Below are 14756 nucleotides of genomic sequence, written 5' to 3'. Positions count from 1 at the left end.
TAAAACATTCTTCTAAATTATCTCAATAATAATTTGCATTGTCTCCCTTCAATTATAGACAAATATACCACTGAATACATAAATTAACTAACACAAGGTAATTCTTGTTGTTTCAGTAGGTCGAATTTGAATCTTGAATATGTAACTATTTTTAATAGATAATAGGAGAGAAAAATTATGGCTCATAAATCATAATGATTTATCTTATTCAAACAGAATTGTCTCGTGCAAAAACCTGTATTCTACTTAAACTTACATGACAACACAAATCAAATATAAATACACAAGTTCTAGTTCCAGAATCCAAACAATCATTTGGTAAAACGGTGAGGGAGCAAAGGTTGAGAAGGATAATCATGGGGACAGAAAGAGAGTCTCAGCATCCTCTACCTGTTATTGATTTCAGTGATGAAAACCTTAAACCTGGAACTGGCACATGGGTTTCGGCTTGTGATGTTGTGAGGGGTGCATTAGAGGATCACGGAGGATTCCTAGCACTCTACAACTAGGTTGATCCATTGCTCTACGACTCTGTCTTCTCTGCAATGGAACAACTCTTTGATCTTCCATTAGAAGACAAAATGCAGCACTCCACTGATAAGGTAGCTATGCAGGGCAACGCTCTGATATTCCTTTGTTTGAATCCATGGCCATTGACAATCCATTGAATGATAAAGATTGTCACAAGTACACAACTAATATGTGGCCACAAGGGAATGACCAATTCAGGTAATTAATTAATTACCCTTCTGAAGTTATTAAAAATATGCTTAATTAGGCTGTTTATCAAACATTTTTTTGGTTTTGTTTTTTCAGTGAAAGTGTGAATTCATATGCAAATGAAGTGGTAGAACTGGATTATCTTGTTAAGAGAATGGCGTTTCAGAGCTATGGATTGGACAATAAGAAATGTAACTCTTTGCTTGAATCAACTGATTATGTTCTCAGATGCTACAAATACAGAACACCTAAGAAGGGAGAGACCAACTTAGGAGTGCGTCCTCATACAGATTCAGGATTCCTAACTATATTGAATCAGAAGTTAAATAGCTTAAAAATTCAATTGAAGGATGGAGAGTGGTTCAAGGTTGATGCCTCACCCAACATGTTAGCTGTCTTGGCTAGTGATGCATTCATGGTAGTGTGTTTTTCACCTTCTGACTTTTTACTGAATGTGTAAATACTAATGCTCTCTGAGAAATACTTTTTTTAGCCAATATATGTGAATTTTTTAAAATTTAAAAAATTAATAGCAAATGTTGATAGACCTAAAGCTCAAATTTTTGTGTGTTTGATTTACCGGTTAAATGAAAGTGCATACATTACAAAGCAGTGTAGTGTTAGAATTAACAATTTTTTACTTTTGCCTAAATGGCTGTTTGAGGGGTGCACTACAGGGAAACAAACATAGCATTAGTTGCTCTATCCATGTATGATATATTTATTAAATATATAATAATTATCTTAAAATTCGTATTAAAGATAATTTCGGATTGAGTAAGAAAGTAAAAACTTAAGGATACATGCATATTAAACTCTATTAATTTTGTGTAATGTTTGACTAATGCATTAAAAATTGATTATTAGCCCGTTAACCAAACATATGCATGATTAACAAAAAATTGGCATACTATGAATAATGAATATCATTGAATAGTGGCCCTTCCATTAAAAATCTCAATTTGCAGGTATGGAGTAATGACAGGATACGGGGATGTGTACACCAAGTATTCATGAATTCAAAGGTAGACAGATACTGTTTGGCGCTACTTTCATATGCTGGAAAGGTGATGGAACCAGAGGAAAAATTAGAGGATGAGAAACATCCTCTTCGTTATAAACCATTTGATCATTATGGATATCTTCGTTTCTTCCTCACAGAAGAAGCTGTAAAATCTGCTTTTAGGATCAAGGTATATTGTGGTATTTGAGGTGTACAAAATATGTATCATGTGAAGACAGTCTATTTGTGGTTTCTATGATATAAATATATCAGAAGTTAAATGTGTGTTGGGGACTACTTTATGTTGTGCTATGTATGTTGAATAAAATCTAAATTTCTACAGCTTCTAGGTATGTATATGAAAGGAGTTTGTGGTTATGTAGTATATGTTGTGAAAGTAACTAAATGAATAAAAATTTATTTACCCATGGAAATGGTATATTTCTCTTTAGTTTTCAAGTGAATAAATCTATCAAATTGTGTTTATCCCTAGTCAATTGTCACAGGCCAGAATAAAAAGCATCATTTGTTGTGACTTGGGAGCATTCTCTTGTATTTTGTGTCTTTTATTTGAGCAGCATTTATCCAAATAGTTTCTGCCAGTGGCTCATGAATTAACAATTCCCAATCACAGAAACACGGTTCTGATTTTTTTTAAGTGCTACTTAGTTTAAACATATTCATAATTTCTAAGGTTTGAACCATTTAGTAAATAATTCCTAAAATTTGGCAACTGGGTAGAGAGAGGCATGTGCTCTAAACTGAATTGATGTGTGAATATTTTACTTTTGTGCTCTAACTTGAATGGATAGAGTTTTCAACATGTAAAAAAAAAAAGTGAGAAAAAATTGAACTTATGAATTTAATACAAATAAGACAGAACTGCATAACTACATAGGTTGTGGTCCAAAGTTTGATTGATTCACCAAAAACAGCTTTTAGCACATCTTAATTATTAGTTTGTTTGAATTATTTATATCATATTTAATATATTATTTTAAAAAAATTAACTTTCAAATTGACTAAAGATAATATTAAAATAAATTATTAATTAAATTTTTTATACCGTCATTTTCATATTAGTATATAATATTCATTTTTTTTAATTAAGTATTTGAAAATTTTTACGATTTATGACAAACCTTATTACTTTCTTTCCTTCTTCACCTTCTCCAACGGAAACCACCACCACCGCCACCACCGCGCTATCCAACCCCTTCCCCTTCTCCCTTACGACCCTCCCATAGCATCCCCTAAACAAATCTACCACAAAGGATGAGGACACGAGGGTTGTACTTGCACTGCACGCACGCCATCCACAACTGAACCCTTTTTCTCTTCTTCGCTCCGCTTCCACTAAAAAGCTCGCACTCTCACTATCAGTCTCTGCCACCACAACAATGGGTGCTTCTCTTTCTCCCAATGAGGCCAACCTCTTCAAGCTTATTGTTGTAAGCTTCCACTCTCTCTCTCTCTTTAATTTTATGCTCGATCTAACTTCTATCACTTTCTCCTGCTTTCGTGATTGCTTCTTCTCCGTCTCAAAACCCTAGATTATCTTCTTATTCCTTTCTTTCTTTGCTGACAATCCGGTAAAGACGTTATAGAAATTAAATACAAACAAATTAAAAAAATCGAAGCATTCTGGATTGACTGTAGTTTTCCGTTACTGCGATTTGTGAGGTTCACCGCTGTGTTGTATTTCAGCTCTTCTGCAAGTTAGAGCAGGATTGGAAGTTCCCGAACTCGCACATTGAGTTTGTTGCATTCTCTCTCTGTTCCTTTTTTTTTTTTCTCTTTTTCCTTGCGACTATGGGAAGCAGGAATGAAGTGTGAACTGCTCTCACCAGAAGGGGTTGGACGACGCGGTCAACCATGGTGGTGGTGCAGCGTGATCGATGGTAGTGGCGCACTGGTGGTGGTTTCCCTTAAAAAAGGGGAAAAAGGTGATACCGTGACATTCTTTCTCTCACATCATCATAACAGAAGGAAACTATCATTGAGTAGTGAAATGAAACGTAAAAATGTTTCAGATAACTGGTTGAAAAAAATGAATTGTCAGATAACTGGTTTAAAATAAAATATATAAGTGAGAAAAAAAATTTATTTTATCCAATTAAAATAATGAATTATTGAGCTCAACTTTGCCTTTATTAAGAAAATAATTATTTTACCTCGCTCTTTTCAAGTGTATAATGATGGTAATGAAGTTAGAAGTTAGAACATTATACAAACTATTACAAGAATACGAATAATAGGTAGTGAAGAGAAAATGTAGATGTTACTACAGTGCATGATTCAAATCTATCCAAAGAATAAAATACTCCAATCAGTATTTTATCACTCCTAAAAAAAATCTAACCTTGTGAGTGAGAAAGTCGTTTGTCTTTATATCATTATTTCCTTCAACAATAAGGAGGCTAAATTGATATTCATGGGAGATAAAAACCATGCAGTAGAGGAAATTTGAGAACTTGCAAACTTATTTTAGTTAATAGTATGCTTTCCATCATAAAGATATTTTGGTCATTTTTGGGGCTTCTGTTTCTTAATTTGTTTATGTTATTTACAACTCTATGATCTGTGCCTACTAGTGGTAGATTATTTAGTTTAGGTTTCAACTTTAGGACTATATATGATCTCCAAGTCTTGTCTAGCTCTATTTAAAGTTTAATTTGGCCTTCAGCTTTGTGTTTGTTCGTGTGATACAACCACATCCTAAGTGCGTTGATTATTTTATTTTCTTACTTTTAATTTAACCTTACTCTGAAACAAACTCTCTTCCTGAGTTTGGATAATACAAAACTCCCACAATCTCTGTCCATATGAATTGGAGAAGAAAGGTTCATACATATGCATACACACATTATATTGCAAACTTTATTCAAATAATACACACTTTTATGAAAATTCCAAAGGGATTGTGTAGAGGGAGCATTAGTGTAATCATGAATCAAATCTCAGACTCAACAATAAACCTTCAGAGCATTCTTTGTACTCTCAGAAGAGTGAAGAAACTTCATGAACTCACTCTGGACAAAGGGCTTAAAGAGCAAAGGGTGTTCCTCTGTCACAAGCTCCTCAGGGGCCTTTATTATGAACCCTGGTTTTGGAACTGTAAATAATCCAATAGTGAACCTTGTCTCGTTTCCACTCATCATCACTCGGTGATTAGGCGTATGCACCCTCCCATTTGTCCATGCCTGCAACACATTTTATTAAACCTTTGCATTAATCATCAAATTTTTTAGTGTCACATTTTTTTTATATAAGATAATTTTATAATTTTTCTAGAGAAAGTGGAATGTATATAGAAATTAATTACATAAAGTGTGTCCCAGTGACAACAACGAAACTATTTGGTGTTGAGGCTTGCATTTGATCCACTCTCCACTTTTGATCTGTACCTCTAAACCATCAATTTGATTTTGACACAATGTGGTCAATATGTTCTTGTCTGTGTGCTCTCCTATGCCAACTTTTGCTTCATTAGTTTGAGGGCCTTGGCACTTGATAAGCCGTGCAAGGTAATTTGTTGAGTTCATGTGCTCGTCCATATATTTTTCCTAAACTCTCCAAAATCATCTTCCTTATAATCCGATCCAATCTTGTCACTTGCTCTGTGAAGGATTGTAGATTTTTGCTGCCAAATAATTAACATGAAGAGGGGTCAAAAAGGTGTTCTAATATTTTTTTAATTACTTATTTAATCTCTATACACTTTCAATCTTATGTTTTAGTATTTATTTTAGTCCTTACATGTATATCTTTGAATCCATTTTAGTCTCTATATCCAAAATTGTAGAAATTACAATAGATTAAAAAGTATGTATTTAGAGACTAAAATGAGTCATTTATAGGTATAAGGACTAAAACATAACAAACGTGTAAGTACAAAGATTAAATTAGTACTTAAACTATTTTTTTTCGTAGTTAAAGTTGTTATAATGGCAAAAAAATCTTGTTTCACTAGTTAATTGATGTGATAAGTTTATAGATGACAAATACTATAAGTTTGAGATGTGGTGTGTGAAATAAATAAAAGCTTCGTTTCTAATGCATGCCTAAAACTTGGTTTTCCTTGTGGCCATAAGATCTTGATTAAACTTTCCACTGTCATGATTATCTACATCGTCAATTACCATGTTCTCATAGAGTTGAAGAGGCCCAACATAACCATGGTATGGCCTACTAGACACAACTCGTTGCTTGGTTTGTAAAGGGAGATCGAACATCTCTTCCACTTGAAGAAAAATGGCTTTTCGAAGGTCCAAAGGGACTTTATCAAACAAAGCCTCAAAGCAACCATACTCTACAAGTGCTTTGTGAACTTGGGATTTCACTAATTCCCACTTAGCAACATTGAACTCCAAGTCCTCAATGGAGAAGTCAATAGTTGGCAGCTTCAATTCGGGTTCTGACCCCATGCTTTTTCTTCCCTCGCTATTGCTCTTCACTTTGTTAATAGATTTGGAAGAAGGTACCTGAAAAATGAATGTAATAGTTTGAAGCTGTTTATTATTTGATTAATTTTTGCACCAATGCAATGTTGGTGCTACTGTATGGCATTAAAAAAATGAAACAATTGTACTATATGCATGAAAATGACACAATATAAATTATACTTTTCTATTCCTGTATGAGAAACTAATGGTATCCCTCAACTCAAGAGAATTTTGTGCATGGTGATAATCGAATATGAATAGTCCTGTTACATAAATTATTCTTACTTTAGCTGTTACACCCTTATGGCAATTCTTTGGGTTACAATACAAATTATATGATAATAAATTATTCTCACTTTAGGTCTTAAACAGTTATTATTTTCCATGGAATTAGAAATGGGGTCGCAAAACAATTTGATGCTTTGGTGTTTTGCATAAGATCCAATAATGTGTTGATTTGGTGGACCATTTTATGGACCGTGAACTTCTAGTTAGAGTTTTTGTGAAAAAATTGGTAATGGGTTGAATTTAGACAGGAAATCGCCTTGAATCTCTCTCTCCTTCTTTCAAATATTTCTTGTTTATTTATTTAAAAAATAAAATGAAAAAAAAATCTACATATAAAGTCTACATAAGGATTCCTTTAAAAAAAAAGTCTACATAAGCATCATTATTATTAACATTTATTTTAAAAACGTGCAATCTTTTTATATTAATTTAATTAAAAATGATATGTAAAATAGTTTTTTATGTTTGATAAAACTATCTTATAAGTTAGTTCCTCACAAAAAGAAAAAAGCTTATAAACTATGAGCTGAAAAGCTGAAAGTTTTAACTAATTTAATTAAAAGTGTTTAATAAGATTAGTTGATAAGTTAACTATAAGTCAAATGATGTAAAAGAGCATATTCAATTGTGCATGGAATTTAGTTAAAAAAAGGAAATTTTTATTTTTACAAATTGAATAAAATAAAAATTATGTAAGAAAATGAATTAAGTCATATAATTTTAGAGAAAAACATAGAATAATTCAATAAATATTTATAAAATTGATATGATTAAAAAAAATATAACCTTGACAATTGATGAGTTAACATAAAATTGGATATGATGGTTTTTCAGACAAACAAAAAAGAGGAGAGGATTTTTAAAATGACTAAAAAGGATAAAATGAAATTTCAAATAAAAACAATAAAGATAGAATTGAGAAGAAGAAAAAACTTATAGCTTATAAGCTAGCTTATTTTGTATAAGCTAATAAAATAAACTCATGTACTATATAAACTTATTAAACATAATCTTACTCTATCATTCAATCACAAAATTATCATATATAATAAGTTTATTAACTTTTATAAAACTAATTTAAAAGTCTTACTAACTACCAACAATGATTTGTAATAAAATGATTATTGAATCCTTATTTTTTTACTAGAGTTCAGCTCAATTGATTAAATAGTATGTGTAAGTTGTTGTAAATCTTTCTCATTTTTGATTTCTTATGGACAAGTTGTTGTAAAAAAACTATGATTTGTGAGTTCGAATTTTATGGATAAAGAAAAAAGTACAAATTGTGATGTTTTGCACTTAGATGATGCAACAGATAGATGATCTCTGTCCCTCTAAGCACTATGCATCCACAGAAATAAACCCTCATAAGACTGCCATATCAAGATGGAACTGGGTTCCTATATAATTTATTTCTTACATCTTTAGATGTGCTATTTTGAATATTTTTTAAATTTTCATTCTTATCAAGTATCTCTTTTCCTTGTAAAATCGTCAAAGCATTTATCTGAATAGAATAAATCATGTTATTTCTACGAAAGATTTTATTACATTTTTAATAATGAATTATTGTGGATTAAAGCCAATGTCGTCCAGAACCAATGAATTGATTTGCTGAGATCATATTATTAAGTGTGAAATTATATGGTGGTCCTGGGTATGTACTCTTAATTGTTGAGACCAACATACGTTTCAAAATAATTTTCTCAACTGCGGAGATGTTACATTTTCAAATATATGAATACATGCAGATGAGTTTTGCTCATAAATAATTCGAAGGTCAGATGGAAAAAAGAATCTTGGTTAGTTACAAACTTTTTTTTCGTTAGTGAATTGGTGAGCTACAAACTTAAACGTAACATTTGTACATGATTGTTAACAGATTGACAAGTGTATCAATTTTATCACAAGTAATAAAGTGTTGAATCCCTAGGATTTTGGTTATACTTAAGTGATACAAATCTAATTATTAAGCAATGAAAAGAGAGAGAAGACAGAGACAATAAATTATAAATGTGAAATTTGGAATAAGGCAAACAAAAATTAACAGAAAAAACAAACAACAATTTGAATGTGAAAAGATAGAATCAGAATGCAATGATGTTGGGGCCTAGTATGCCAAATCTACTTATGATGTAATGTAAAAGATTTACTTTAATTAATGAGTTCATTGTTTCCACTTGCATCTACTGAGCTGAGTTACCCTGTGTTTGGTTTCTCGCACGAAGAACCTAATTTATTTATCCTTTTCCCCCAAATTTTTTTGCAAAGATAAACTAACAAACTGCATTAAGATAAGAGATGTAGTGGGCAAAATAAATGTCAATCTATTTCTAGCAATGAATTTATTAAGTTACCCTTCCCCAGTTCTTTAAAAAATAACCATTTTTCAATGTATTACCCTCTAAACATTATATGGATGATCAGACCATAATAATAAACGAGCACAGAGAAGAATAATGGAAACAAAATAACATCAAATAGACAAAGAATTACATTACAAGCGTTTTTGGCCTCCAGGCACCTAACAATGGGGATTTAGCCTCTCATAGTCATGAGAGGTTTTACACTTCATGGGTCAATGGAAGAAGGTGATAGATGACTAATAACAACAAAAGGGGAAATCGCTAAGGAAAGAGGGTTTCCCCTAAGGAATAAACTCAGGCTTTGGATTTCTACACTGAGACTCGGTGTGTCTTTTCCTTCTACTTCTTTCTCATTTTATAAGCCTAAGGTATAGCTTATGACTTCATGTTGAGCGCGTATCTACGCGCTAAGCACGCACTGGGCTTCTCCTCGTGGGCCTTCTTGTGTTAAGCCGATCCTGCGTGCTGAGTGAGTGCACGCGCTGAGCGAGAATTGTGCGCTAAGCCTAGAACTTCCCACTAAGTGAGCGTCACGCACCGAGCCTGGGTTGTCCACTGAGCGAGCTGTGCAATTCTTCCAATTCTTCCTCAATTCTTTTTCTTTCACATTTTATTGTCTAATTCCCTCTAAAACACTTTAATTCTTCTTCTTTTGACTTCTGCTAATCACAAATTACAAAGATATTAATTTCTTCGTAATTTCATTAAAAACACTACTAAAATGAAGAAACTATTATCATTATTAGCCAAAATAATTATCAATTTAGTTCAGATTTTGCAGTTATCAATGATCCATTAATAATTGTTTTTTTTTAATTTCAGGTCGATTTGTTTAAGAATGGATCGATGTAATTCTGGTATAAAATAATTTAGTGATTGTTTTCTTATATTTTTCTTTTTTAATTCAGATTTTAATTAAACATGTTTGTTTACAATAAAAAAAAAAAGTTTTATGAAAAAAGGATGCCACTGCATAACTTTTTTCTTGTAAAAAAATTGATTTTTTGAATAGCTTTAAATAACTTCTGCTCATAATAGATTTCATATTATTTTGAGCTTTTGATTATTTTGAAAAGTTGTAAGAAACACATAAAAATCCAAAATAGATGATATTTTAAAAAAATTGATTGTCTGATGAAAAAACCTAAACGTAACAAATGGACTCTTAACTTTGGGGACATGATTTACTTTTATTGAAAATGTAGTAAATTTCATTACCAATTCTATATTTTATTTTAATTTTTTTTTCTTAGGTTTAGAGATTATGAGGATTAAAGATTAATTTTGTTGTGTGATGGACAGAATTTTAAGCATGAAAATTTTTGTTAAATAAATTATTTTCACATATAAATGTAATAAAAATATTACATCACCTTATCAATCATATGAGTTCCCTATACTTATTTGACCAAATCAAATTCATCATATTTCAAAAAATACAAAGAATAAAACCATTGTCTCTAAAGTATAGAGACTAAAATCAATTTGGACAAAATCTTGAGAGACCTAACACTATATCCAATACTTTACTATGCACAGATAAATAAAGAATTTAAAATCATAGCCCCGAAAACAAACAAATATCCATTATTAATATAAAATCACACAAAAGCTAGGAAGAAAGCCAACAACACCATCAAGCTTTCCCACACACGAATAATTGTTTTCAACGAGAGCAGTGATATCCTAAAGATCGAGAGAATCATCATCGATCATGGGATCCCAAACACAGTCTCAAGAACTTCATGTGGTGGACTTCACCGACGAAAACACGAAGAAGCCCGGCACCGATGCATGGCTCTCAGCGTGCAGTGTAGTGAGGACTGCACTCGAGGACAACGGTTTTTTCATGGCACGCTATGATAAAGTTGGCAAAGAGCTTTGTGACTCAGTTGTATCTGCGGTGGAAGAGCTATTTGATCTCCCTGTGGAGACAAAAGCGCAAAAGACTAGTGAGAAACTTTTCCATGGCTACTTAGGGCAAGTCTCGTGGCTTCCTTTGTATGAATCTGTGGGCATTGATGATCCGTTGACCTTGCTAGGGTGTCAAAAATTTGGCCACATAATGTGGCCGGAGGGGAATCATCGTTTCTGGTAGGTGCCTCTTTTTAATTTGCACACATGTTTCATGTAAATTAAAATAATGGATCCAAATCATTATCCTCTTCGTGTACGTTTCATTGTGTGTTGGCTGTTCTTGTTAAAAAATAGTAACACGTGATTAAAAAGGTAATATTTGTTTTTTTAACCATCCTAATAATAAAGGGTTTTTTTTTCTCTCCTATTAAATCCAAAAATATCTCACAAATTTTGATTCTAAAGCTAATTCTTTGAAACTTAATCACACACTTAAAAGTGTTTATTTCTCTCAGAAAATATATTCTAAGAGAATCAACTAATGATTAAAAAGATAATATTATTTTGTTATAATATTTTTTTAAAAATACTTAACATACACCAACTCTATCTTTTCATCTTAATTTTATCATATTTTTCTTCTTATATCTCTCTCTTCATTTCTTCTCGCATCATTTATTACATCTATTAATTTCTATCTTTCTTCTTTTATTTATTTCTTTATTTTTTTCTATTTCTACTTATACACCTAAAGAAATTGAGGACTTTATCATATATTTTTTTGGGTTTTTTTCTTGCCTCTTAATTATAGAAAAGTAACATATGGGCTAAAATAAATTAACAACTATGAGAGAGAATATTATTTTTTTTAACTACACATTATTTTCCTATATCTTTGTTTAAATATAATATGATTGTGAACAATTGCTAGCTCATGGCAGAGGTTTAATTTTCCATATAGTGAAAGCATCAATGAGTATTCTAAGTTGTTGGGAGAGTTGGACCATATGGCGAAGAGAATGGTGTTTGAGAGCTATGGTGTGGACATGCAACGATGCGATTCTTTCATAGAATCAAACGATTATCTACTTCGATGCATGATGTATAGGACACCCCAGACGGGTGAAATTGATTTGGGACTGCAACCTCACTCGGACTTGACCATCACTTCCATTGTACATCAGCTGAATAATCTGAATGGCTTGGAAATCAAACTGAAGGATGGGGAATGGAAAGGGATTGATGCTTCACCCTCTTCGTTTGTAGTTATGGCAGGTGACGCATTCAATGTGAGTATACCCTAATTATCTATCACAATATCATATACTTTATTCATTTTAAATTAATTATCACTTTGGCATTCATCCACCTCGATCAATTGGGATTTGAATACTAATCTAAGACTGAAGTAATTATCAATTATGAAAATTTAATATGTTTTAAATTATTTATTGCTTTAAATTTTTCTGTTTTTTTATATGTTCGTTAAATAAAATAAGAGAACATTAGTTGAATAAATCATATAATCAAATACTGGTGGCAGAATTGTTAATTAGTGTCTTAAGACTGATTAATGAACTAGAAGGAAAAAATATTTATTATTGAGATCAACAGTGGATCCAAAAAAAATCAGTGGGGGCAAATAAATTAGTCCATAATGTTTTAGAGATAAAAAAATATTATAGGATTTTACAAAATACACAATTTCATGATAAAAAATCGGAGTATCCAAGTTTCTATAAGTTTAAAAGGATAAAGTGAATAAATTAGTATTAACTTATTTTTTCTTTTACATTTTACATTCTTTTATGAGCGTGAAAATCATAAAAAAATGTAAAAATAAAATAAAATAAAATTGAGTAACATAATTTTACATATGTTAATAAAAATATTTCTTCTTTTAATTCCTTAATAATTAATCTAAGAGCACGGTTAACATTTTTCATATAATTTTAACTTCGATGCGTTTATATTTTCATGGCGTAGGTGTGGAGTAATGGCAGAATACGGCCATGTGAACACAGAGTTACAATGAATGCAAAGAAAACCAGATACTCTATGGGACTGTTTTCTTTTGGTGGTAATAAGGTGATGCGTATACCTGAGGAGCTAGTTAATAAGCAACATCCCTTGCGTTATAAACCACTATTCGACCATTATGAATACCTTCGTTTCTATGACAAAGAGAAAATCAAAGAGCCTTACTCTCGAATCCAAGCCCATTGTGGAATCTCTACCCTACAGTAGTACGTACGAAGAAGGAAAATGTTAATCGTGCTGATGAATAAATTGGTTGCATGCCTTATACTACGTGTGCTCTTCTGTTGGGAACTACGATTCTAATCCTAAGCAGAAATAATAAAGGAAAAGCAATAGTGGAAATTTCTCATGTATTCACTTCAATTCTGGATACACATTTATAAGCAGCACAAGCTAATTGGTGCATGTGTCCCACTGTGAGTGCGCTGAATTTTAATAACAAAATTGAACAAATTGTTATAACAGAATTGGTTAAGGAAATTTAGAAATATTCTTGTCCTTATGCTAGTGTTGGCCTCTTGATGTTCCTGCTTGGTCTGGTATCAGCCCTCTCTGTATTGCTATCATCTTCCTACGTGCATGCCTACCGAAGTTCCTAGTGTTATGTCACTATTTTTTGTTTGATGAACAATATTATAGTAGGTTCTAAGGTTTCAGGCACATGTACGAACAGAATGTATTGATATATAATTGTAATTCTTGTTTCTCGTTAAAATTAGATTTTTACTATGGTTAATCATTATGTCGATCTCTACTCTACTCATATATACCTATCTTCTTGATTGATTAAAAACTCGTTCACAACAAATTACATGAAGAATCTTTTCATATCAAATACCAATATTGTTAAAAATGAAAAATAGTATAAAACAACTTATTATTGATCAGGACACCTGAAAATGTGCATGCACAAACTTATTCTTTTGTCACTAATTAACATATATGTATAGCATGTTGTCTTACAATAGTTTTACGTTTGATTAACAAATGAATTCACTGCTGAAAATACTAGAGCTGGCAAGGTTGCATTATGTAATGCGGAAGCATCAAATCGAGGCAAATAGCAATCGTACTGTTTTTCACCAAAAATCTTCGTACCAAATAGCATAACTCTATCAATATTCCATATTCTAGTTAACTAATCTTATGTAATTTTTTTACAGGAGAGATATCTATTGCATTTCATTCAAAAATATCATCAAAAATACAATTGGTAATATGCTGAAAAGATATGATTGTTAACATGAAATCAAGATGTCCTTGTAAGAGAATGAGAAACTTGATTGGCTTGTCTCCGAATTAAATTCACCCTAGAGTTTTTGGAAATTGTTTTAAGAGACTTAATTAATCTTATGTAATTTTTTATATATATCTTTACACGTTAATTCTGTCAACATAGTACAACTTATATAATGTTATTGCGTATGCACAAGAAGCATTTTTATTAGGATAGGAATATCCTTGGCAAGGTTGCATTATAATACAAGGTTGCTGTGACACAATTTTGTTCCAAAATATATCGAGACGGGAGTGGTCCTAGAAGTTAAAAGCAGTCCGGCAGTAGGGGACCAATTGTCCACATGAAGATAATCACCAAAAATTGGGAGCATAAAATGAAACAAATTGCTGTCAATTAATTATATTTTAACATATTGCTGTCAAAATAAAACAAAAATATATCCATTGATTGATCAATAATTTATAGCAATATACTTAACTAATAATCAATATTAATCTATCTATGAATTATAGAATACAAAAGAAGATAAAAGGTAGCACCCCAGTTGAAGAGGACTTAATATCTCTTCTTCTAACAATTAATCAATATTTTCATGTTCATTAGTTTATATTCCTATCCAACCAAGTCATTTGAAACTCAATTCAACCAAGTCATTTGAAACTCAATTCAATAACTAGTTCGTTAAATTTAGTTCATAAATCAAATGAATTAAACTTGAATTAAAAATTAAACTCATTATATAAATGAGTCAAACTTAAATCATATATAATTCAACTCGTTTGCAAGGTGAAATAATT

General features: G+C 31.4%; 1 protein-coding gene, 1 long non-coding RNA gene and 1 pseudogene across 2 annotated transcripts; all 3 read left to right on the top strand.

The window, feature by feature from the left end:
* Positions 1 to 331: 331 nt before the first annotated feature.
* Positions 332 to 2058, top strand: LOC114405512 (annotated as a pseudogene).
* An 800-nt stretch (positions 2059 to 2858) lies between these two features.
* Positions 2859 to 6374, top strand: LOC114406667. Its single transcript, XR_003665462.1, has 2 exons — positions 2859 to 3174; positions 3431 to 6374. It is a non-coding gene; the product is annotated as an uncharacterized LOC114406667 (long non-coding RNA).
* A 3995-nt stretch (positions 6375 to 10369) lies between these two features.
* Positions 10370 to 13434, top strand: LOC114406666 (probable 2-oxoglutarate-dependent dioxygenase AOP1). Its single transcript, XM_028369435.1, has 3 exons — positions 10370 to 10916; positions 11641 to 11968; positions 12666 to 13434. The coding sequence occupies exons 1-3, from the start codon at positions 10537 to 10539 to the stop codon at positions 12924 to 12926; spliced, it is 969 nt and encodes a 322-aa protein (XP_028225236.1). The 5' UTR covers positions 10370 to 10536; the 3' UTR covers positions 12927 to 13434.
* The last annotated feature ends 1322 nt before the right edge of the window (positions 13435 to 14756 follow it).

This window comes from Glycine soja, chromosome 3, assembly GCF_004193775.1.
Source record: "Glycine soja cultivar W05 chromosome 3, ASM419377v2, whole genome shotgun sequence".
Classification (NCBI taxonomy): Eukaryota; Viridiplantae; Streptophyta; class Magnoliopsida; order Fabales; family Fabaceae; genus Glycine; species Glycine soja.
This window is presented reverse-complemented; position numbering and strand designations above follow the sequence as displayed.

What these genes read in the sequence shown, in the direction of transcription:
- LOC114406666 (XM_028369435.1), top strand. Translation starts at nt 10,537, where the DNA reads ATGGGATCCCAAACACAGTCTCAAGAACTTCATGTGGTGGACTTCACC. An exon ending in GAGGGGAATCATCGTTTCTG is followed by an intron (nt 10,917 to 11,640) that starts GTAGGTGCCTCT and finishes TTTTCCATATAG; the next exon opens with TGAAAGCATCAATGAGTATT. An exon ending in TGGCAGGTGACGCATTCAAT is followed by an intron (nt 11,969 to 12,665) that starts GTGAGTATACCC and finishes TTCATGGCGTAG; the next exon opens with GTGTGGAGTAATGGCAGAAT.